General features: G+C 39.6%; 1 protein-coding gene across 1 annotated transcript in view; it reads right to left on the bottom strand.

Annotated features, from left to right (window-relative positions):
* Positions 1–26,612, bottom strand: part of AKT3 (AKT serine/threonine kinase 3) — a 306,791-nt gene that overhangs the window by 69,960 nt on the left and 210,219 nt on the right. Inside the window, exons 7-8 of the mRNA XM_039237499.1 lie at positions 20,473–20,538; positions 19,086–19,154 (exon numbers count right to left, since the gene is read on the bottom strand). Coding sequence (XP_039093430.1) covers positions 19,086–19,154; positions 20,473–20,538 — 135 coding nt within the window. The remainder of the gene's footprint in view (positions 1–19,085; positions 19,155–20,472; positions 20,539–26,612) is intronic.

The raw sequence follows: 26,612 nt of genomic DNA on the forward strand, positions 1-26,612 counted from the left end.
TGCAGGAGTTCCTAGCCAACTGAAATGAGGCATAGACAGACAGACAAACAAATATATAAATGTCATACAGACTGGAACAGAAGTAAAACTACCTTTATTTACTGGCAGTAAGCCTATCTGTCTACAAAGACATTCCAAAGAAATTTACCAAAAAAAATTATAAAACTAATAGTAAGTGAGCTTTGGAAGGCTTTGGGATACAAAGTCAATACACAAAACCTCAACTGTATTATATGCTAGCAACAAACAACTGGTAATGGAAAAAACCAGGAATATGTAAGGGAAAAACTGAAGAAAGTCATGTGAGACCTACACAGTAAAAATTACAAAATGTTTCAATAGAAATTAGATAAGACATAAGTAAACAGATGTACTGAGCACACTGATCAGAACACTAATATTGTTGACATGTCCATTCTACAGACTCAATGCAAATGCATCCCAGTCCTAGCAGGCTTCTTCTGTAAAGATTAAGAAGCTGATACTAGATTGATACGGAAATGCAAGGGACCTAAAAGGGCCACCACAATTCTGAGAAACAACAGTATTCTTCCTTAATTTTAAGATATACTTTAAAGCTACATAATCAAGTCAGTATGGTATTGGTGTAAAGAAAGCCATATCAACTGATGTAACACAGCAGGGAGTCCAGAAACATACAAATACATGCAAATTGATTGTTGACAAAGGTATCAAAGTCATTCAGTGGGGCAAGAGTATAGTACTTCCAACAAAGGATGCTGGAATAATTGGGTTCTATATGGGGGGAAAAAAAAAGAAACACCAATCCTTACCTTTCCATACGTATACAAATCAATTCAAAGTAGGTCATAGGTCTAAATGTAGCAGGTCCAATTATAAAAGTTGTAGAAGAAAATATTTATGACTTAGGATAGACAAAGACTTCTTGGAAAGCAGAACAACAACAACAAAAAAAAAAAACACTCGAAAAACAGAAAAGACAAGAATTGATAAATTGGGACTTCAAAACTAAAAATAAGTGTTGTCAAAAAATATCAGTGAGATGACGAAAAGACAAGGTAGAGTATGGGGGAAATAATTTTGATATGTGTATTTGTAAATACACATATCAAACTAATTGTAACCAGAACATATGAAGAATTCTTTAGAAAGACTGACCCCACCAAGTGTTGTAGAATAACTAGAATTCTCATTACATTAATATGAGAAATGTCAAATGACACTACTTTTGAAAATAATTTTGGACTTTTTAAAAAAACGTAAACATACATTTACTACAAATTCAGCAATGATACTCCTCAGTATTTACCCAAGAAAAGAAAACTTGTGCATGAATGTGCTTATCAGACTTCTTACTAGGAAGTAACTGTAGTCTGTCCAAATGCACACCAAGAGCAGGCATACCTTCATCTAACCAAGCAATACGTCACGATTCAGCAAGAAAAGGAATGAGCTACTTAGAAATGTACAAAAAGGGATAAACTCAAAAACCTTAGGCTAAGGGAAAAAAACACACAGAACAGTATATATTATATGATTCCATTTCAAAGAAACTTTAGAAAAGGAAAATCAAATCTTTAGTGTCAAAAAGTAGGTCAGTGGTTGCCTAAGGGCAGGCATGGGTGCAGGATGGGGTGACAGATGGCAAATCAGAACTTTCTGAGGCAACGGAAATATTCCACCTTTATTATAATGGGGACTCCATGCATATAAATATTTGTCAAGATTCATGCAACGTGTATTTAAAGTGAGTACGTTTTATTGTATGTAGATTATACCCAAATAAAGTTGATTAAGTTATAGAAATAATCTAAATGTCCCAAAATTTGGGAAGGATTTGATAAATCTAAACAAATCAGTAGACAATTAGCATAAATTTTAGAATACTTAATAAAATGGAAAATGTGTACAGTATAAAAACAGGAAAATATATTAACAGGGTAAGAGCAATTATTGTTAGATGGTGAGATTTCAAGTGGCTTTTGTCTTCTGGTCTTTTACTTGAAAATCACTTGTAATTACCTGTTTGACATTAATTCCCACAAACACTATGTCTTCCTTATACACAGAGACCATCTGTCTTGTTCACGTCATATACCAAGTACACAGTGACTAGCTTGTAACAAGCAGTCAATAAATTTATTTTACAACTGAATCAAAAGAACTACTTTTTCGGCTTTTTGATGTTCGGCAATGGACGTGCAGTTGTTCTAAGACGAAAAAAAACTTCACGAAGCCTTCAAATACATGTACTCTTAACCCTTGTGACAAATTTAATGCTCTATTAATTTCATTTTCCTGGCAGAAGCACAGGGAAAAGACCATGCAAGTACTCTACAGCTTTGCCTCTTCAGTGCCAAGCCTAATACATAGCACATATTGCACGCTCAATAAATATGTAAAGAATAAAGGGAAATTCAAAAATGCTTTCCAAAGAATTATGGAGAAGAAAAGGTTTATACTTTTCAAAATGAAGCATTTTTATCAGAAGCAAAAGAAAATCATATAAAATAACTGAATATTCTTGTTTTTGTTAAAAAAAAAAAAAAAGAGTTACTTGCCACTCAAGCAAAAAGCTTAGGAAGTTTAGAAATGTAAGCTCCTTCAAGGGAACGATGACATGTCTTTTGTGTGTTGTACTTAGTCATGTTGTTATGAAGATGCTAATGTAGAGGCGCCTGGGTGGCTTAGTCGGTTAAGCGTCCGACTTTCGCTTAAGTCATGATCTAGCGGTTCGTGGGTTCGAGCCCCGTGTCGGGCTCTGTGCTGACTGCCAGCTTAGAACCTGGAGCCTGTTTCAGAGTCTGTCACTCCCTCTCTCTCGGACCCTCCCCTGCTCACGCTGTCTCTTTCTCTCTCTCCTAGAAATAAATAAACAAACAAATTTAAAAAAAAAGAAGATGCTAATGTAAACAGATGATCTTAACCTACTAAATAAGACTATTTCTTCATAAAACCCGTAATGTTCTATTTTGAAAATAAATCGCTGTATTTTGGAAAAGTTATATTCTTCTCCTTGATGGAAGTGTAATTGATGTACAATGTCCCACTAGTTTCAGGAGTGCATCACAGTGATTTGATATTTTTATATATTATAATATGACCCCCACAATAAATCTAGTTATGATCAGTCACCATACAAAGTTATTACAGTATTACTGACTCTATTTCCTATGCTGTATATCACAGCCCCGTGACTTATCTATTTTATAACTAGAAGTTTGTACCGTTTAGTCCCTTATACCTGTTTCACCCGCCCTCCCCTCTGGTAACCAAGTTTATTTACTGAATCTATGAGTTTATTTGTTCTGTTTTTTTGTTCATTTGCTTTTAGATTCCATATACAAGTGAAATCATATGGTATCTGTTTCTCTGATTCATTTCACTTAGCATAATACTGTCGAGGTCCATCATGTCATGAAAGGCAAGATTTCACTCTTTTTCATGAATGAGTAATGTTCCATCATATGTGTATCTGTGTACATATACATTATGTACACAAAGTAATAAAAGTTAGAGAGAGAGGAGAGATCACCTTTATCCATTCATCTACCAGCAGACACTAAGCTTGCTTTCAAATATCCTGGCTATTGTAAATCATGCTGCAATGAGCACAGAGGTGCATATTATCTTTTCAAATTACTGTTTGCGTTTACTTTGAATAAACACCTAGAAGTGGAGTTTGCTGGGTCATACGGTAGTTCTATTTTTAATTTTTTGAGGAACTATTTTCCAGGGTGGCTGCACCAATTTGCATTCCCATCAACAGTGTTCCAGGGTTCCCTTTCCCCTACATTGTTGCCAACAGTTATTTTTTGTCTTTTTGTTAAGAACCAATCAGATGGGTGCGAGAAAGGTAATATCCAATCATGGTTGTGATTGCATTTCTGATGATGAGCAAAGTTGAGCATCTTTTCATGTGTCTGTTGGCCATTTGTATGTCTTTTTTGAAAAAAGTCTATTCAAGTCTTCTGCCCATTATGTAACAGAATTGTTTTTTAAAATGTTAAGTTGTGTTAAGTTTTTCATATATTTTGGATATTAAATCCATATTGGATGGGGTGCCGAGGTGGCTCAGTCGGTTGAGCATCTGACTTCAGCTCAGGTCATGATCTCACAGTTTGAGAGTTCGAGCCCCACGTCAGACTCCATGCTGACAACCCAGAGCCTGGAGCCTGTTTCGGATTCTGTGTTTCCCTCTCTGCCCCTCCCCTACTTGCACTCTCTCTGTCTCTCGGTCTCTCTCTCTCTGTCTCTCAAAAATAAAGAAACATTAAAAATTAAATCCTTATTGGATGTAGTATTTACAAATATCTTCTTCCATTCAGTATGTTACATTTTAGTTTTGTTGATGGTTTCCTTCAGTGCAAAAGTTTAGTTTTAATGGAACTTTTTCAAACAACAACAACCAACAAACTTGGAACTTAAAAAAGTTCCTAAGAATTATCACTGCAGTCTAAAGATTTAGAACACAATTTTTTTCCTAGCAAATACAGCCCTACAGCTTTCAGTCATTCCTTTGTAATAATAGAAACAAACAAACAAAACTTAAGTCCGGAGTAACAAAATCTGTTCAATTTCAATGACTACATTCATTGCCATAAGATCTGTTGAAGTTGAAACCTGAATATCCTAAAGATAACAAATAATTAAGCAACAAGATGTCAATCTGTGCAGGGTGCAGATCAATACATCCCCTGGGTTTACAAAAAGACAAGATGAAAAGAATGGCTCCGGCCCACTACAGAGACACTAATCAATGACGCTGTCTTAGTCTGTTTAGGCTGCTGTCACATAATGCCACAGCTTGGGGGAGGGGGGGGAGGTTATAAACAAGAGAAATGTATTCTCATGGCTCTGGTAAGTCCAAGATCAAGGCACTGGCAGATTGGGTATCAGGTGAGAACTTCCTTCCCAGTTCGTCATGGCTGTCTTTCTGCTAGATCCTCCCACTGTGGAAGGGGCAGCGAGTAAACTCTCTGGAGTCTCTTTTATGAGTACACTAATCCCACTCCTGAGGGTGTCACCCTCACGACTGATCACCCCCAAAGACACACCTCCTAATGTCATCACCTTGGGCTTTAGGTTTCAGCACAGGAGTTCTGTGGTGAGGGGGGCACAAACACTCAGTCCATGGCTGCTACTACCCCACACAACTACAGCAGTGTTAATTACATCATACAACAAACCCTTGAATACGTAGTATTCAAGAACTTCCTTCAAATGGAAAAATACTTCAAGTACAAGTATTCTTACGTTTAACAAGCAATTCATAGAATTATCTTCTAGACAGTGTCTACCCTCTTTCACAGGTTAATTCCAGAGTCTACATTAGTTTTCAAGGAACGTTCTTTCAGAAACAATTGTAATATAGATAAAAGAATAAAAAATGCCATATTTTAAGAACAAAGTTAAATATAAAATTTCTTGAAATACAAATTAAACCTTTACGATGCTACAGAAGAGATGAAAGGGATCTAAGGTCAAAGTTACTGGACACAGCTGGTGGCAGCTGTGTTAGCCATAAATTATCAGTTAAATGCCTCAAGCCCCGCGCCTCTACTTCTTGGCCTCTTCTTAAAAGTATGAAAATGTAAAATGAATTCTGGATCACCAACCAGGTGGTTGATATCTGAAAAAGTAGCCTGTAAACTGGCAATTTAAAAGAATGTTTTTAATGTTTATTTTTGAGAGAGACTGAGTGTGAGCGGGGGAGGGGCAGAGAGAGACAGAGAATCCAAAGCAGGCTCCAGGCTCTGAGCCATCAGCAGAGCCCGACATGCAGCTTGAACCCAAGAACCATGAGATCATTATCTGAGCCAAAGTTGGACGCTTAACCAACTGAGTCACCCATGCGCCCCTGAATGGGTAATTTTTTAAAAAGTAATTCAAGACAAGAAAATTTTCCGGGATTAAAAGTCAACTAATGAAAATACTTAATAATGTGAAAAGTACAAAAAATAATTTCCTTTACAGGATGCCTGTTGTGGCTCAGTAAGATGAGTGTCCAACTCTTAATTTCACCTCAGGTCATGATCTCAGGGCTGTGGGATCAAGCCCCATTTTGCACCCCACACTGAGTGTGGAGCTTGCTTGAGATTTTCTTTCTCCCTCTCCATCTCCCTTTTGCCCATGCTCTCTCTAAAACAATTTTTAAAATGTTAATAATTTCCTTTAAAAAGTAATTTTAAATTCCCAATCTACTATTACAATTAAGATAATTTATATGAAAACATTCAACTATATTAACATGATAAAGAAGAGATCGATCGCTTAGTTCTACTACATTAAATATTAACATATTCTTCATTTGGAAAGTAAAATATACTTTTATAAAGGTAAAAGTTCTCAAGGTAATTATTTTAAAATATTTATATTTATTAGGATACAGGTGAACTATCTATTTACGAAATATATCTAATACCAATACAATAAAAATAATAAAGATTACCATTTTGAGCACTGAGAGCAGTGCATTCTAACAACAATCATAAAAGCTACATCATGTTATCTCCATACTACAGATGATTAAATATAGTAAGTTGAAGTGATTATTTCCATTTATCACATTAGGCACTACTTTTGAGTGCCTCTACTTGCTGGGCACTGTACCAAGTGACTTACATGCAAAATTCTCAAAACACTTCTTATAAAATAGGTAGCCTCTTATCTGCATCCCAGAAATGAGAAAACTAAGGCTTAGAAATGCCATAAAATTCACGCAGCATCACACAGCTATTAAGTGGCAGAGTTGAGTTCAAACTTAGGTCAACTGTCTCTAAGGCACATCATCTATTTATTACACTAAAACTACAGTTTCTATGAACTTGAGACAATCAATGTATAAATTATCCCACTGAGACGAAATTTCACTCGTAAGTCTCCCTCAGAATTGCATGATATGAGCGGCCTGAGAGAAAGAACGGACTACAGAGTAGGGCTCCTCAAGGCGTAGGAGGACAGGAGCGCAACAGCTCTGTGCTGAAAGGTCAGCGCGCCTGTAGCTGTGGGCTGCAGTCTCCTCTCAAAGCTGCTCTCACCGCAGCCTCTGCGCGTGCAGTGCCCTCACCAGTACCCGTGTCCCCAGCCTTTCTGCTGTCACATCCCAGTCAAGTGCAACTTCCTCCAGCCAGGAAACTCAATTTATAGCAGGTACGTTCTCCATCATTCTCTCCCATTGCATCTGTTCGTTGCAATTATAATACATTTGTTGGGTTTATTTTATGACTCTTTTACTCACCCCAGTGCACCGTAAGACTGGGACACAATAAGCACTCAATAAATATTTCTTTTTTTAAATTTTTTATTGTTTATTCATTGTTCAGAGAGAAAGAGACAGAGTGCAAGCCAAGGAGGGGCAGAGAGAGGGAGACACAGATCTGAAGCACGCTCCAGGCTCTGAGCTGTGAGCACAGAACGCAATGCAGGGCTTGAACCCACGAACCATGAGATGATGACCTGAGCGAGCCAAAGTCGGATGCCTGACCAACTCAGCCACCCATACACCCCTAAATATTTCTTAATGAATAAACAAATCTTATTTGGAAAACATATACCTTTAAATAGTCCACTGGTCAAAGAAAACATGCCCTGAGAAATTAGTAAATTTAAGAAAAGAAGAAGAGATCTAAAAAAACATGTAAAAACATATATAACATTGAAAATATGCTATAAATATTCATATGTAAATTTAACATAAAATTGGTTTCTCCATGGAAGTTTATACAGAAATACTTATATCAGAAAAGAAAAAAAATTTTAAATAAATGCTTTAAGTAAGTTTCCACTTTAAGAAACAAGGATAAGAAAAGCAAATTAAACCCACAGTAACCAGAAGGAAGGAAATAATAAAGATAATCAATGGAATAGAAAACCCAAAAATAAGAGAAAAAAATCTGTAAAACCTATGGCTGAAAATGTCAATGAAAACTATTAACCTTCAGGAAGAATATCAGAAATCAAGAGAGACAGGATCCCCTGCTCCTACAGACACTAATGCACTACAAGGGAACATTAACAACATTAAGCAAATATGCTTAAAAAATGAGATAAAAGGAATTCTCGGAAACACATTAACTACCAAAGCTCACTCAAGAAAAAATAAAATGCATGGAAATACATCCGTGTATTTTATTACACATATATATATATGTATGTAATATATATATGTATGTAAGTAAGTATACCCATAAAAAATAGATATATCTTATATATGATTCCCCCTCCCCCAATTCATTGTTAAAAACCTTCCTACAAAGAAAATTCTTGGTCCAAAAATTTCACTGATGAAATCCACCAGAACACAGAAGAGGAAGCAATGCTTCCCAACTCATTTCAAGTGGTCACCATTGTCTGGAGTGCAAACCCAGAGATATCACTTGGGGTAGCAAAAAGGAGAGACATAAACAGTATTACAAAGGAACAAAGGTTTAAAACTCTTAACAAAATCTTGCAGACGATCCAAAAACACATCAAGAGGGTAATACCATACAACCACATTGAGTTTATCTAAGAAATGCTAAGTTGGTTTAATATTAAAAATGCAAATGACAAAATTCAGGATATTAGCAGAATAAAGACGAAAACCATATGGCCATCACAATAGAGAAATCATTTGACAAAATATCACATCCTATAAGGATTTTTTAAAAAAGCGCAGCAGAGTAGGAATCAAAACAATGTCTTTAACTTAGTGAAGGGCCATCTATGAAAAACCTACAGCTAACAACATATTTCTTGGTGAAAATATGAATGCTTTCACTCTAAAATCAGGTATAAGGCAAAAATGTCTGCTGTCACTGTGCTATTTAACACTGCCCTGGAGGTCCTAGATGGGTGATAAGGTAAGAAAAAGAACAAAAATGCATGAGATTAGAAAGAAGTAAAATTGTCTCTATTCTCATGTTATGATCATCTACACAAAGAATCTCAACATATTTACAAAAAATATTTTTAGCAACTGAATGCAAGAGTCAAGGGTAAGAAGTATCAATTGCATTTGTACATACTATCAACAATTCAAATTTGGAAGTTCAAACCAATCACTTACAATAACATCAAAAACGTAAGACAGTTCAGGATAAATTTAACAAAATATTCAAGACCTGTACACTAAAAACTATACAATATTGCTGAAAAAAATTAAGGAAAATATAAATAATGGGAAAGATATATCATGTTCATGGATCAGAACACAATATTATTGGGGCACCTGGGTGGCTCAGTTGGTTAATCGTCCAACTTCAGCTCAGGTCATCAGCTCGCAGTTTGTGAGTTCGAGCCCTGTGTCGGGCTCTGTGCTGACAGCTCAGAGCTTGGAGCCTGCTTCAGATTCTGTGTCTCCCTCTCTCTCCGCCCTTCCCCCACTCATGGTCTGTCTGTCTGTCTCTCTCTCTCAAAAACAAACAAACAAACAAAAAAAGAACACAGTATTGTTAACACGTCAATTCTCTCCAAATTGATCAACAGATTTAACACAATCCCAATTAAAATCCAGGAGATCTCTACATTGAAATCAACAAGATTATTCTGAAATTTATATAGAACTGTTAAGTAAATAGGGTTGTCAAAACAATTTTTTAAAGGAACAGAAGGGAAAGATCCAAACTGCCTAATTTTAACACTTACTCTAAAGTAAAAATGCTAAAGACAGTGTGAAAGGGGTAAGAATGGATACAGATCAATGTAACAAAACAGAGGGTCCAGATATCAACCCACATATACATGTTTAACTGATTTTTGACAAATGTGCCAGGGTAATTTAATGGGGAAAAAGATAGTATTTTCAACAAATATGCTGAAACAGACATGCAACTACATAAAAAAAAAAAAAAAAAAGAAAGAAAAAAAAGAACTCTGAAACTCTGACTCTTCTATAGCACCATACACAAAAATTCACTTGAAATGGATCACAGACCTAAATTTAAGTGCTAAAACATTTAACCCTTTTAGAAGAATACATGGGTGTGGAGGGGCAGCGTGCCTGGGTAGCTCAGTCAGTTAAGCATCCAAGTGACTCCTAGTTTCGGCTCAGGTCATGACCTCAAGGTTGGTGAAATTAAGCCCCTCATCAGACTTCCATGCTGAAAGCACAGAGCCTACTTGGGATTTCCTCTCAGCTTCTCCCTCTGTCCCTCCCCTGCTCAAGCACATTCTCGCTCTCCCTCCCTCAAAATAAATAAACTTAAAAAAAATGGGAGAAAATTATTAAACTTGGGTGAGAAAAAGAGGTTTTAAGTTAAACACAAACCACTCATACACAAAAAACCCTCATGAGATGTATTTCATCTAAATTAAAAGATTTGTCCTTCAAAAGACACTTGTAAGAAACTATTTCAGTGGTTACAAGGAAGGATGGGATGCATGGACTGTAAAGGGGCCTGGGAAGCTTGTTAGGGGGACAGAAAAATTCTCCATTAAAAAAATGAAAAGGCAGACCTTAGACTGGGAGAAAATACTTGCAAAACAGCACATCTATACAATAAAGCACTTGTACCTAGAATATATGAAGAATTCTGACTACTCAATATTAAAAAAGACAAACCACCAAATTAAAAAAATGGACAAAAAGATTTTAGCAGATATTTCAATAAAGAAGATATCCAAACAGCACATCAACACAGGAAAAAATGTTCAATACTATTAGTCGTTCAGGAAGTTCAAATTCAAACTACAAGATACCACTACACACTGATATGGGTAAAATTTTAAAAAGACTAACCATGCAACGTACGGTGATGATGCTGAGTATCATACTCAGCTGCACCTGCTGTGGAAATGCAACGTGGCAGTTTCTTACAAAGCTGGACAGACCAGAGGACACAGAAACTGCATTCCTAGGTACTTACTGAAGATAACTAAAATGTATGTCCATATACAGTTTTGCACTGAAATATTCACAAGAGCTTTTTTTCATTAAAAAAACTGCAAAGACCCCCAAATGCCTATCAACTACTGATTGTTCAAGCATATTATGATACAACAATGTAATGGAGTAAGTCCATAAAAAGAAACAAACTACTGATACATGCAACCATTTTGATGAATTTTAAAATTAATATGCTAAGTGAAAGGTGCAGAGCACAAATGACTATATACAGTGTTTGGTGGAGGGAGATTATACTTTTTAATATTTAGGCATTGTGTTCCAATGCCCTGTGTTTTTTCCTCAAGGCCTCTGATTGTACATCTATTGTGTCTTCTGGTTTCACTCTTCTGCAATGCTCACTCTGGGTAATCCAGCCTTCGTGTAAGGAGTCTGACTGTCCTGACCATGCCGTGCTGTGCCTTAAGTGCATGGGGAAGAATCGTGGAAATAGGCCAATGCCTGCTCAGTTCCTCCAGTCCCACTCACCTCATGTGAGGTTCAAGTAAGCCTCTTAGATGTTGAAACTAGTCAAGGCTTTGAATAATTACCTTAGACGCAGTGATATATTGCTTTAATGATTCCTTTTAGGAAACCATACATATAGTATGTACTAAAGAGTACTAAAAGTATTCCCAAATTTATTTTGCCTTAAACTTTATATGCTAAAGTGAATTTTATAATGTATCTTTCTTGGCTTGGGAAGTTTTGAAAAAGCATTGGATGAAAGCAATAAAATTCTGACATAACCGCATAATATATTAATAATTAAAATGCAGGGCAAAGAAATTAACTTGCTAGACTCCTCTAACAATAAAGATATTTATATACACAGAAGTGTAGTAAAAATTTTAAAATCATCGTTATGAAGATGAAATGATAGTTTTAGTTTAAAAATCACCCCAAATCACGCCTCCATAAATTAGTAAGTAGAACTAAAATTTCTGACTGCTGGAACTTCTGCCTCACATGAATTTAAAATGACATGATTTGAGTTCACCGAAGACAAACATGCCGGGCAAATAATGAAAATCTGAACTATGAGAAGATCTCAAGATTGGTATGACACTGAAAGTCCTATGCAAACAACGAAGTGGGTTTTTTTCGAAGAGATCAATACAGTGTACGGTGAGCACAGTGTCAGTTCATCTGTATCCACATCAAGAAAACAGGAAAGGGAAGGATCTATCGGGTGACTAAACGCTTCTCCACAGCAATTCTCCTTTATCCCCTAACGGATAACTGAACTTCCAATTCCAGCCCGGAGAGAGATTTACTGAGGTCCGGAAAGAAATATGGCTATTAGTAAGACTTTGGGGAAGAATCCTAAATAGATGCCTTCCGGTGTTGTTTTTGTACTTTTATTATTATTATATGAAGACTTTATTTTTAAGTAAGCTTCGTGTGTAGATCAGGTTAACACCCGAGCCAGGGAAAGGCTGACTGGGGTGTGCTGCCAGCAGGGTCACCGGCCACATCACTCCAGTGCTCCTGGAGCACGTCCTCCAGATGCTGGGTGGCTGCTTACCACAGGCTGCCCTGAATTTGCTTCCACGGCCTCTTCCAGGGAGCTCTGAACGGACCCTTGTACGTCCCATCCTATCGCCAAAGTTCAGACCTTGCATCAACCCAAGAAAAAGGAAGAACCCATGCTTCTGCTTAGGAACTGGTCAATGTCAAATCCGAGAACCTTTGTCAACTGTTATCTTGCAGGACTCACTCTACTCTGTTCTATGCGTACTTAGCTGCACAGGCTTCTCCTGCCTGGCTCTTTCTGCCCAGGATTCTCTTCTCTCATCACCAACAGCACTCACATCGGCATCCCCACGCGGCACCATTCTTGGCCACTAATGTCCTAGCTTTACCTGGTTTTCTCACGTTGGACATTTCTTCCCTTCCTTGGTTTCAGCACTGCTGATGAAGCCAATGTGTACCTCTGATCTAACTCCACCTGCTTGTTACCCTCGCTGGGTTCCTCCAATAAAAGATGATCATGCCAGGACTCATTTCCTGTGTTTCCTGACTTTTTGAATGGCCCAGTATCCATATGAGTCCCCCCAAGCAACAAACAGGAAACTGTGTGATGTTCTTCTCTTTGCGTTTAGTCATTAAATCTTAGAATTTTATTCCTTCTAATATTACCTCAATTAATGACTCTACCAGTTTACAACTGGGTTACAGAAGACCTAAATGCAGCATCCCCTCAAGCAGTCCCCTGTTTCCAATTTGGTCTTCTTCAATCCAAGCTTCACATTGCTATGAAGTATTCCTCCAGAAACTTTTTCTTACAGAAATCCTTCTATGATACTCCACTGTCTTCAGGATAAAACCCAAATTGCTTGGAAGATCTATCCCAAGACAACACTGTGTATTTGTTCAGACTCTTCTCTGCAGGACTTTAGCACGGCTGGGCAGATGAGGGAGACCAGGCGTGTTCCTGCACCTTCTACACACTCTATTGCCTTGTTTGGAATGTCCTCCTTTACATTCGTGCTGATCTAACTGAGAGTTAAACTTAAGTCTTAGCTTAGCAACCACCCAAGGAAGGGTTTGTTTCTCTGGCATTCTCTCCTTTTCTCTCCCCTCTTCTTTGGGACTGGTTCAAGTACCCATTCTGTTTCCCATAGCAACCAGTGTCATCATGGCAATAATGCCATTAAGGTATATACACACTCTCTTGTCTAGAACCCCAGGTTAGAGAGTCATCTTTTAAAAGAGAGTGCCAAGTCTTCCTTATTTCTGTATCTACTGAGGTCCAGTCAACAGTAGTTGCTCATTAAATATTTAATAGACAAATGGACTCTAATGGAATAGGTTCTGAAGGTCATCCATAAATTATCAAGTATAATCAAAATTATTCTTGAAAACTCCTGAGGCAGGTACTACCCTGGAGACCGAACACACTGTCTCAGTGTAGTTAAGCTCAGCACTTTTTCCTTTTGCAACAAAATACTACAGTTTCTTTAGATGAGCATCTGTAGTTATGATGCACTTAACAACAGTGTTTTCTGAAAATTGTGTATTCTTAATCACTAGGGGCAGCGTCCCATGAAACTCTGCTGATAGCAAGGAGAAACGAACGTGGAGGAAAAGAACGGCAACCTTACATTTCTCATCTTGAGATGACTGTTAAGTCATCATTTTATCACGAAGAATGGAAGAATCATCAAATCCTTCCTACCTACTAGCTTTCTTTTTTATTTAAAATTTTTTAATGTTTTATTCATTTCTGAGAGAGAGACACTGTGAGCAGGAGAGGGTCAGAGAGAGAGGGAGACACAGAATCCAAAGCAGGTTCCAGGCTCTGAGCTGTCAGCACAGAGCCCGACGCAGGGCTCAAACCCACAAACTGCAGGATCATGACCTGAGCCGAAAGTCAGACGCTTAACTGACTGAGCCACCCATGCGACCCCCTCCTACCTACTAGCTCTCTATCTACCTATGGATCTGTCTACTAACTCTATGTTGTCTTTTGCTGAGTTCTTTTCTTTGAATTCATATATGTTAATTGCAATTATGATGTGATCCCCATTGTACTGATATGCCTTTGATTTTTTTTTTTAACAAGTGATATCTTCTCACAATCCACTTCCATCAGGGTTATTCAGTGCTTTAAACAATACTGGAGAACATAGGATGATAACAAGCATGGCCGCAAACATGCTAAATTCCCATGCCATCTACTAGGCTGAAACAAGTCCGTATATTCATAAAAATGTGAAGAAAAAGAATGTCTCAACTGTTGTATTTATATTTCATGATAAACATTCCAGAACACAGGCTAACAGGATGCTACTGCTAATTAAAAATCAAGACAATAAGCACAAATTAAGTAAAATTTGGGCCAGTTGTAATTATTTCAACAGGCCCACTAAAGAAGTCCATCTCAGGGTACGGGTTGGTAGAGAGAGATCCCAATATGCTGTCGTCTGGTGAGCACCAGGTTTACCAGAACTTACTTTCGACAGGCCGGCCACCCATCCACCTCTCCAGTCACAACCCAGATGTTCCCTGCTGGAAAACTCCTGGTACATTGGTGGGTGTTGGTATGGACCGTCTGCCTGTGTGAGTTTATGGGTTCTCCTGCTTTACCTCTACGTCAACCTTATTTCCAAACAGAAGTACTCTGTTTAGTAGTTTTTCTACAGCAATTGAGCTTTCTGCACTTCTAGGAAGTGCCCTGGGCAGAGTAAGTGTCATGGTGAACCTAAAGCAGAATTAAATAAGTCGCCATAAGGACATACTGAACATAGATCTCCTTCAGAGAAATGATAAATTTAAGAAGAGAAATAAACACATTAAGTTCCAAGAACTAAATAACTATCTGTACTTATGAAATACATTCAAAGTGTATTCAAAAGTGTAACTGATAAAAGAGAAAAATTGGGGAAGTACATATTTGTAATTTGAACTTTCATTTGTACCCAACATGTGTAAATACAATCAAATTTTCCTATGTATCTATATATATAGCAATGCTATAACTGCTGTCCATGCACTTTAGAATTATGTATCACACACAGAATCAGTTCACCTGCTGCAATCCATTAAATAATTCAGTCTTTATCTATAACACATTCTCAAAACAGAAATTCTGAAAAAAGAGAGCTATAATGTAGGAGTTTCAGTGCTAAAGAAAACCATCTGGCTAGTCTGAAAATCTGCTTTTGTGTGTAAAATTGTTTCGACAATCATCAGTTAATTAATCTCAGAAGTATGCTAGAGTGTGGGTGCCGCACCCCCGCCTCACCCGCCCGGAGGCTCTGAAGCTTCCTTCACCCACCACACAAAACCCCCTCCCTCCCCTGAAGTCCCATCCTTCTTCATCTGTTTCTGATACAGGTGATAATTATCGCTCTAAACTGAGTGTGGGCTTTGTACCGTACCTTCCCTACTTGACTATAAACTCTTTGAGGGGAAGATCTATGCTTAATTCAGATTTTATGCTCCACAATACCTACCCTAGTGCCTTGCACAAAGCCCCCAAAAAATGTGTATATTTTATAAATGCATTCAAAGATACTCCCTCCTGAAACAACACTTTCAAGTTTTTGCCCGAAATAAACTGCGTAGTACGTTACTTTCTATTTTTCTTCCTACTTCTCAGCAGTTTCCAGTTTAAAAATCTCTGTTGATCCCTGTTCCTGGAGAGGATTTATTTATCCATTCACTTATTTATTCATTCAAACCATCCAGTAAATATCTGTCAGATTCTTACTCATGCTAGATAGTAAGGTGCTGGATTTTACCAGTTCAGAGTCTAGTAGAAAAGATACAAGTAAATAGGTAATTATAAAACAATATGATAATTGTTACAATAGATGTAAATACATGATACCACGTAAGAGGAGTTCTCCAATTTAAGAGTGTTTCTGTAAGTTTTTGTTTGCTGAGTTTAACATTTTCCTAATACTGTCTTCCCTGGTCATCTATCCATCCATCCACCTACCTGCCTGCCTTCCTTCCTTCATTTTTAAAATGCATAATATTTGGGGCGCCTGGGTGGCTCAGTTGGTTAAGTGTCCAATTTCGGCTCAGGTCATGATCTCACAGTTCGTAGGTCGAGCCCCACGTCGGGCTCTCTGCTGACAGCTAGCTCAGAGCCTAGAGCCTGGAGCCTGTCTTTGGATTCTGTGGATTCTGTGTCTCCCTCTCTTTTTGACCCTCCCCTGCTCATGCGGTCTCTCTCTCTCTCTCTCAAAAATAAATAAACCATTAAAAAATTTTTTTAAATGCATATTTATCTGTAGCACTAAATACAAAAGCTGCTCGAGAACTCGTAATTGAGAAATAAGTCTTCCCACCTGGTCCCCAGACACTCAGTTTATCTTCCCAAAGGCACACACTAACGTCCAGTGCGTAATTCAGAGACAGTTGACGCCCCTACAGACATGTGTCCTGTACACATGGTCCTGCCTTCTTTTAACCATGACAGTGGTGGCATGCTTTATACTCTGCACCTTGTTTCTTTCACTTCATAATGCACCTTAGAAATTGTTCTCTATCAGCCTGTATTGGGCCACCTCATTCTTTTTAATGGATATGAAGTATTCCACTGCATGGATACAGCAGTCTCCTCACCGAAGGCTCACCAAAGGTACTATGGATGCAGCACTAAATAAATTAATCCAAACACCATTCTGTGGTTTATCTGTGAAAATGTATGTGGGATAAGTTCCCGGAAGTGGACCTGCTCCAAGAATATGAGCACTTTCTCTTTTGACAGGTACTAACACAGACTCCACATCAACTTAATTTTCCATGAAATGGGAAATAGCCGCCCCCTCATAACTTAAACTATAACATTTATAGAAATGGCTCCTGAGCCTGTGTCCACAGCTCTGACCCCTTCTTTATCCTCGGTGAGATTTCCACGCTATTTCCACATACTCACTTCCTAGGAACCTTAAGAAAACCCTTTTCAAAACCAATTTTATAATCTTGCCCTCAACACATTCTCTGTAAGTTTCCTATGTTAGTTCTCCCTGATTCCAACCAAAAGCCACTTCTTTTTATTTATTTTTTTAATGTTTTATTTATTTCTAGGAGAGAGAGAGACAGCGTGAGCAGGGGAGGGTCAGAGAGAGAGAAGGAGACACAGACTCTGAAACAGGCTCCAGGCTCTGAGCTGGCAGTTAGCACAGAGCCCGACGTGGGGCTCGAACCCACGAACCGCAAGGTCATGACCTAAGCGAAAGTCGGACGCTTAACCAACTAAGCCACCCAGGCGCCCCCAAAAGCCACTTCTGATACCTCTCTTTCTACCCACAAATAATTAACTGGTTATGAACATGTACCAATTCTGCACAATTCCATGACATTCATTTCCTTTTATTTTCCCATATAACATCTGACCGCATGCATAGGTTATTCTCATCCAACTACTCAAGTTCTTCTGGGCCTGTGGTCATCCTGGTAATTCTGCTCATCCTGGTAATTCTGCTCACATGATCCTCTCTGCTCATGGTATCTTCTCAAATCAGCCCCCTGCTAAAGTCTCATTAAGGCTTAAAGGTCTGCCCTAAATGCTACATCAACCATAAAGGGTTTTCTAATATGACTTTATTAGCGCTTAGGTCTTTCACTATACATTCTAATTTATAACACACTTCTAAGATAAATTCTAAGTTCCTTCATAGAAAGGATGATGTCCTCACACATTCTGATAAACCCACACTGCCTGGCATTTAAAATGTGTTCACCAAATGAATGAATGAATTTTGCAATGAACTAATTCCTACAAGTCAGACAATTCCACAGGAGAAAACATTCTACAGAGGGTATTTAATCCATTACTTTAGAAAAATAAGACTATTTTAAGGTGTGTGAGATACAGTTCTCTATCTAATAATTAAGTTTATTTCAGAAAACCCACAATGTAAATATTTGCAGTTAACTATTCCAGTAAATTGAAATGTTCCCTCACATTGATTTTGTTCAAAAATACGGAGGACAAAGGACAGGGAATAAAGGAATAGATGAAATGTACCACTAAGCTGACTACATTTCTCTTTAAAACTACAAAAGCCTTTCAAATCTTTTTTAAATAATGTTTTTAAATATATATTTATTTTGAGAGAGAGACAGAGAAAGCATGCGTGGAAGCAGGGTGCAGAGAGAAAGAGAGCGAGAGAGAGCGAGAGAATCCCAAGCAGGTTCCACACTATCAGCGCAGGGCCCAACACAGGGCTCTGCCGACCTGAGCCAAAATCCAGAGCCAGACACTCAACTGACTGAGCCACCCAGGAGCCCTGACCCTTTCAAATCTCTTAAAATACAGTCAAGGTTACTCTAAGTACTATGTAAATGAAGAGGAAACTCACCTACATGTGCCTAGAGAGTACTGTTAAACTGAGTTTAAAATGAGTTAAATAATCTTTTATAAGGTTCACAAACACTTGAGAAACTTCCTAAAGCAGCATAAATCCTGTACTTCCAGGTTTTCAGAATTAAATAATGTGATTTCAAAAATCGTATGAGTGATCAAATATTTTACATTTATAAAGTATAGGGAGAAAAAGAATAGGATGATGCTTTCTAATATATAAAAGTAGTTACAAAAAGATTACATTAGATTTCATTAGAAACTCTTCAGTTCGCAGCTATTCTACAGGAGAAAGAACTACAGAAATCCCTACGGGGAAGTAGAGAATGGTTACATCATAACTTCTATTTTAAATAACTTGTAAAAATGATGACAATACTACCACGCATATGCTGGATTGACTTCTTGACTCACCTCTCCCCCATTAACATACTCCATCACAAAACACAAACGGTCTTTTGTCTGGAAGGAATATTTCAAGGACTTGAAATGAAAAAAGAAAAAATGTTACATTATAATCCAGTATTTTTATAACACCACCAAAATAGAATACTTAGAAACAGTAAGCTTGATGTATGAAAGGTTCTTGCCCTTAAGAGTCTACTTACTCCTTAAGATGTGTGTAACTAAGAGTTCTGAGAAACATAAAACAAATTCTGTTTAGATCAGCTTTGGATATTGTTAGGGGAAAAATTAAAATTAAAGTTTTAAGTAAAAATACACTGAGTAATTGTGACGAGCACCTCTCAATCTACTGTGCCGTCTATTTGAAACTTTATTCATACCCAAAGTTCTCATCCATGCAACCTTAGAGTGAGGAAAACTCAGGAATAGAGGTAGATTAGTTATGTTCCAGCTTCTAATAGTTTCTACATCACTTTCTGCAAACTGGGTACATAACGTGACTGAATTCAACAGAGTTGGTTCAGATAGTTATATAAGTCATAAAGATATCAGAACTTTAGATCTTACTACACTGTGCAATAGACACCCAGCAATGCAACAAAGTAACTCTAGGTATCTGGAAATTCCTACTTTACATAATGGGAAATCTTTAAAATGTGCTCCCTCTTCAAAGTTATTTTTAATCTTAATACATGTCATCAGAACCAGGAACATACAGAAACTTGGAAAATTATGTCTCTATTACAAAGAATCTAAGAACAGGAATATAAACAATCAGTTTCCTTAAAAAAAAGTAACATGCATATAAGTCACAGTTTTTACTCTGTCAAGAAAACACATCATGAGTTATCCTACCTATAATTTGATGTATTCAGTACTCCTGTGTTTCTGAGAATACTCTATACCTAAAAGAAGTCTCAATTTCTATAAAAAAATTCAGTAAAGATTTCTGCCTTTCATATTTGAAGACAATGCTGCTTGGTCATTTAAATATTTGCCAGAAGCCAACAGACAAAAGAAACATAAAATCCTCACATTTAAGACTAAGAATTTCTTTTAAGTCTACCATTTTCTCAGTGGTCTGTGTATAGTTGCTCTGGAGTTTTTTGTTTTCGTTTTTGTTTTTTTTTAAGGCACAGAAATTCATGAGGAGGAAAAAAAAGGCTCAAAAAAGTAATGGAGGTGTAAGAGGAGGGATTACAAATGCATACGTACTGCAAACTTAACCCACACACTGCAATGATTTCCAAGAAATAAGACGTCTAGTGTTCCCACAAAGAAAATGGCATACCTAAATGAATGTTACTTAAAACGTTATTTTTCATGGCTTCGTTTCTGCACAACTCCCTTAAATTTAAAATGTTATGATTGTAACATCTGCCCTTCAGTCACTTACTGTTAAAAAGGGATGTCTAGTGTTCTTTAACACTCTGCTCTCAGTGAGAGTGTGTGCCACTTCATCCTACAAAAGAAAAAGGCAAACCTTTAATACATGCACTAAGCACCAGGGATATAAAATTTTTGCTATTTCTCTAAGAGCAGACGAGGTTAAACCCAGAGGCAGAGAAATATTTGAAAAGCCAATGACATGTTTCCTTTATTGGTAGGCTTCTCCTCCACACTTCCTCCAGAAACAGATCTGATTACTGATTTAAATCAGATGGCTGTAAGGTATAATAAACCCATATGAAATCAGTCAGGCTTAATCAAAATATATTGATAATGATACGAAAACCACCAAAAAGTTATCAGGGACACGGATCATTAAATAGCTAAACCTTTCGCCTTGAAGGCAATGCCTTTGCAGCTAATATTTAGGCATGGAGTAGTTATTATTTCCATGTTCGTAATATATTTTATTCAGGGGGACAGAAAGGATATATTTCAGGAAAGATCACAGAATTTGTACGTCTCCCACTTAAAAGAAAAATCAGTTACTGAAAATAGGAACACAGAATATATACATTAAGATTTAATTTTCAATTATACATTTTAGAAATAGAAACAGAATATAAAAATTGTATCTTTTTGCTTGTGGCTTTTTAACATGCTTCTTTAAAAAAAAAAAAGGAAAGTCACAACCTACTTTAGGTGACACTTAAAAAATCTGGGTGTATTTCAAACCAAAAATAAGTGTATTTCCCCAATTTTGTACATAAATCTCATCTTGACATCAAAAGTGAACTAGGAGAGATTTTCTTCAACATATGGAGAACTGGAAAAATGTTTCGTATTTCAAAAATAACACCATCTTAAAGAAGAAAGGAAAGAAAGATCACTGCTGAAACTAACACAGCATCTCCGGTCTCTGCTTCTAGCAAGATCCGAAACAAAGCTCTTGCTGGATCCATGTCTCCACACTGTCAGCAAATCACAATTTGCTTAGAAGATGTGAAGAGCAAAACATTAGGGCACCACGTTAATATTTATCATCTGACGGTAGTCAGACCTCGGAGAAAAATGAGAAATAGACTGATCAAAGACGCTAAGACCCCAGAGCCGTTCCAAGAGGGCGGGACCAGCCATGTCTGAACAAGGCCAGCGTAATTAACAACATGGTGCTCAAAACTAGTAAGACAAGGCATGGGGGTGAAAGCACTCCCATCCTATTTGTTTAGTAAGTATCAAGCTTTAGTGCTCAAACAATCGGAAAGCCTCTGTCATATCACACTAGAATTTCTAAACGAATTAGAGTAAGAGCCCACATCTTAATACAAAATAAATCAGAAGCAGAAATGATACCATAACTTACTGATTTCTATACCCACAGTCCCTAGCATTGGGACTTGGAGTCATGGAGTCCAAGGCTACTGGAAAAGGCGTAACAGATGAGTAAATATCTAATGTAATAAATAATTACTAATTCTGATAAGAGATATTAAGAAAAAATGGGGGTATCCACTATCGTAAGTGGAGTAATTAAGGAAAATTAACATTACTGGGGGGACAAGGTGGGGAGCAGGAGGGGCGATATAATCTGATTTCTATTTTTAAAAGTTTACTCAGGCTCCTCTGAGTAGGACATAAAAAATAGGAAGGATGGGGACCCCTGGGTGCTAGGTCAGTTAAGCGTCCAACTCTTGATTTCTGCTCAAGTCATGATCTCACCGTTGAGACTGAGCCCCTCCAAAGCAAGGAGCCTGATTAACATTCTCTCTCTCTCCCCGTCCCTCCCTCGCTCACTCTCTCAAGAAAAAAAACAAAACAAAACAAAACAAAAAAACACACAAAAAGGAGGGATAAATCAAGAGACCACAGTATTCCGAGAGAAATGAGGATGACTTAGCCTACTATGGTAGCAGCGGGAACAGGAGAAAAGGGGAGAGTTTTAAAATCTTTTTGATGCATAAAATTAGCAACAATAATCCAAAAGATACCTGCTTCCAACAAGAGGGTGAATAAAAAGAAACCCCTCTTTACAGGCAGTCAGAAGGAGATTCGCAGAAGAGACACCATTTGCGGGTTATGCTGGAGGAGGCAAAGTGACTGGGGGCAGCAAGCCAGGAAGAGACCACGGAAAGGGAAGTAGACACCCATCTGGAACCAGAAAAGGTATTCTGGTGCTTCAGAAAATATTTCCAGAGGGTAGCTCATTCTGCTTTTTAAAACAAGCTCAGCACATAACAATAGTTATTTTCGTAAATCACTTAGTACCTTTCAGGAGAGAAGATTCGTTTTTTCTGGGCTCTGCAATCTGCCTGACCGCACTGAAGGCGCGGAGTGAAGACGTATGGAAACAAATGCTAACACAAGATTTCTTTGTCAGGAGAATGGAAACGGAATTAATACCAAGTACGTATCTTGCAAAACTATTAAAATATATTTTCTGCCATATTTTACATATGATCAGATTAGAATTCTTCCCCCTTTCTGCAGATTTGATGGTACTGTATTTCACATACTAATTAGTTTCTGCTATGAAGATAAGGTAGGCACAAGCTAAAAAGTAAACACAGATGCCAATAATTTTTAATTACAGTTAAAAGCAACATGTCAAAACAAAAAGTTAAAAATAACAGCGATAAAACTTAGTGGCTAAAACAATGTGATGCCTTTTAAAAATTCCACTCGTTGATTATGACTATAAACGCGGAACGCTAAACAGGCTTGGGTGTGCAACAGAAGTGGCACGTTTTCGTGAAAACGCTTCTGAAATCCAGTTTCATGTAGATTCATCCCCGGTAAAATACTAACTAGTGAAGTTTTAAACCTAGCTTCACGGGAATGCGCTCCGATTTCCTGGGTTTGTACGGCAGAGAACAGCGCTCCTCACACTTACTTTCCCAGTCGCGTCCCACAGATCGCCCTTCGACTACGCGGGGCCCCGCTTCCGCTTTCACCGCCCCCCCTGCTGTGGAGCGGTGGCTGGGGGCTCCGTGGGGGTGTGAGGAGTACGAGAAGGGGAGAGCAAGCACGTCGCGTCCTTTCATCCCTGCACCAGTCTGTAGGGTGGCAGCAGGCTTGGATCCCCCTCCTGCGGGCAGGCACGGGGGCCTGCGGGTGCGACAGTCCGCACCGACGGCGCCCGTGAGGCCGCGTCCCGCTCGCTTCCGTCCACGCGGCACCACCCCCGCCCCGTTTGGACGCCCGGCGTCTACGTAACCCGGCACCGGCACCGTCCCCACCCTGGTCATGGGACTTGGCCAGCGACCATCACCCCCCCGATGGAACCACCCCCTCCCCGCCACAGCAAGAACCTGGAGCAGGGGGGCGGCGGGGAGGAGGGGCAGGACCCGCGGGAACGGCATCTCCACGCTTCCCCACGGGAAACACGTCTCCCTCGCACGCTCCGAACTCGGGGCCCGACCCCCTCCGCCGCACACCGGGCCTGCCCACTGCTCTCTGTCCGCTTTCGGGACCACTCCGTCCCCTGATGGAGAGAGGGCAAGCACAGCGGGTCCTCTGCGGTGTGAACACGTCACCGTTCCCAAGCGCTGTCCTCTGACACTTCGTCCCGGATGCTCCCGTCCCAGGCACTGCTTGGACGGAGGCCTTCCGTGGGCTCCATCCTACCACTCGGGAACCCAGTCTTTCTGAACTGACTGAGCCCCAGGCGCTCTGAACCTAGTCTTCTTAAACTGCGGGGATGCTGCTTGTGGACACCGCCCTTCACTGCACGGCCTTCTCTCCTCCTGCCCCTTCGATTCCCAACACTGGAATGAATCGGTCTCTATCCACTTGCCCACCTTTATACCCCACACCTGAAGGAAGAAGTCACAGAAACAGACTGACTAGAAGCACTTAACAATTCCCTCTCGGATCTCTGTAGAATCTTCTGGAGGTGCCTTCGCCCATCTCCACGAGGTCACTCTTCCAGGCCGCACTACGGCGGTCCTAACACGCTGGCCGGGCTCCTACCACGCCTGCGCACTCAGCCCGGCGTGCGGCCTCCTACCACGCCTGCGCACACAGCCCGGCGTGCGGCCTCCTACCACGCCTGCGCACACAGCCCGGCGTGCGGCCTCCTACCACGCCTGCGCACACAGCCCTGCGTGCGGCCTCCTACCACGCCTGCGCACACAGCCCTGCGTGCGGCCTCCTATGAGCTGGGATGGCGCTGGCACTGCGCCCAGGGCCGAGGCCTGTCCAAGAGCTTTTCATTAAGTTTCTCTCTTTCTCTCAACTTCGCTCCCTCACACTTTCAAAATGTGATTTACTTCCTTTGCAGAACAGAAGTCATTAATAACATTTGACGTGTGCGATCACACTCCTGAAGACGTTCTTCTCTTGGTTTCTAGAACATCATCTCTCTCCTCATCAGTACTTCTGTTTTCTCAATCTTTTGCTGGCTCCTTATCTCTGAAGCCTTATTCTGCGAGTGCCACCAGGACTCAGTCCTCAGGCCTCCTGTACCCCCCAGCCCCCGGCACCCGTCATTCAGACCATGGCTGCTCACACTCTGTGGTGATGGGCTTCCACACGGGTCCCTCACCCCCAGAAACGCGTATCCGCCGTGGTTGTCTAGTAGAGGACTTACACTCGGATGTCTGACAGAAACATCATATTCGACATGTCCAAAACCTAGTGTCTAATCTGCGATCAAAAAAGCTGGTTTCTCCCACAGAAAAGGAGACAGAAATGCCCATTGCAGTGGACGGCACCACCTTCCCTGTGGTTGCTCAGGCGGGAAACCTGGCAGTGATCCTCAACTCCTTTCTCTCAGGGGTGGCATTCGATCTGTCAGGAACCCTGTTGTCTCCTCGTCAAAATACCACCAGGATCTGATTGTCCTTCCACCTCCACAGCCACTACCCTGATGCAAGCCGCTGTCCTCGATTATCCGGATCACTGCAGTTACCTCCTCACGAGCTCCCTGCTTCCTCCCCAAAGTCTACTCCCAACACAGCAGCCAGAGTGATGCCATTAAAATGAAAACCAGATGATGTTATTACACTGCTTTACAACTTCCAAAGGAGGTGCCTGTGTGGCTCAGTCAGTTAAGCGCCCGGCTCTTGGTTTCAGGTCATGATCCCATAGTTTGTGAGTTTGAGTCCCACGTCAGGTTCCACACTGACAGTGCAGAGCCTACTTGGGATTCTGTCTCTCCTTCTCTGTCCTTCCCCCTCTCGTTCTCTCTCCTTCTCAAAATAAATAAACTTAAAAAAAAAAACAAAAAACTTCCAATGGCTTCCCACTTCATCTAGAGTAAAAACTAGTATTCTTACAATATCTGCAAGTACGTTAACAATACTCTTCTGACTCAATGCAAACCATGCTAGACTGCTAGCTAGTCTAAGAACATGCTAAGTATGCTGTTTGCTCAGAGCCTTTTCAACTGTGATTCCCTCCAGCTGCAGCATTCTCCCTCCAATACCTCAATGGCTTGCTTCCTCACCTCCTTTGAACATTCACTGAAATTTCACCTCCACAGTTGATCACCCTCTGTGATCACTGTGTTTAAAACCAGAACCCACAATCTCTACCACCACCTTTCCTTATCTCCCTACCCTACTTTAATTTTCTCCATGGGTATATATTAGCTTCTCACATACAATAGGATTTACTCATTTCTGATGTGTAGTGTTCATTGTCTCCTGACTAGAATGTAATTTCCATTGGGGGTGTGTGGTCAACTTTATTCACTCACATGGTTCCAGTGCCTTGAGCATGCCCAGTAAGTAATCAGGTGTTCAATTTATATTTATTGAAAGAATGAGTGAATGAATCAGCAAATAAACAGTGAATAACCTCAGCATATGTTGCTAATTAATGAAGGACAAATTCCATAAATTCCAAGAAGCAGCTTTGAATCTATGAACTCACACCTCCAACAGCACAATGACAGCGTTAGAAGGTACAGCAGGTCAAAAGAGCAAATATACAGGGCACCTGGGTGGCTCAGTTGGCTGGGCGTCAGACTTCGGCCCAGGGCTCAGGTCATGATCTCAAGGTCTGTGAGTTTGAGTCCCACCTCAGGCTCTGTGCTGACAGCTTGGAGCCTGGAGCCTGCTTTGGATTCTGTGTCTCCCTCCCTCTCTGCCCCTCCCCGACTTGTGCTCTGTCTCATTCTGTCTCTCCAAAATAAATGTTAAAAAA

Source organism: Hyaena hyaena, unplaced genomic scaffold (assembly GCF_003009895.1).
Source record: "Hyaena hyaena isolate Hyena2069 unplaced genomic scaffold, ASM300989v1 scaffold_127, whole genome shotgun sequence".
Classification (NCBI taxonomy): domain Eukaryota; kingdom Metazoa; phylum Chordata; class Mammalia; order Carnivora; family Hyaenidae; genus Hyaena; species Hyaena hyaena.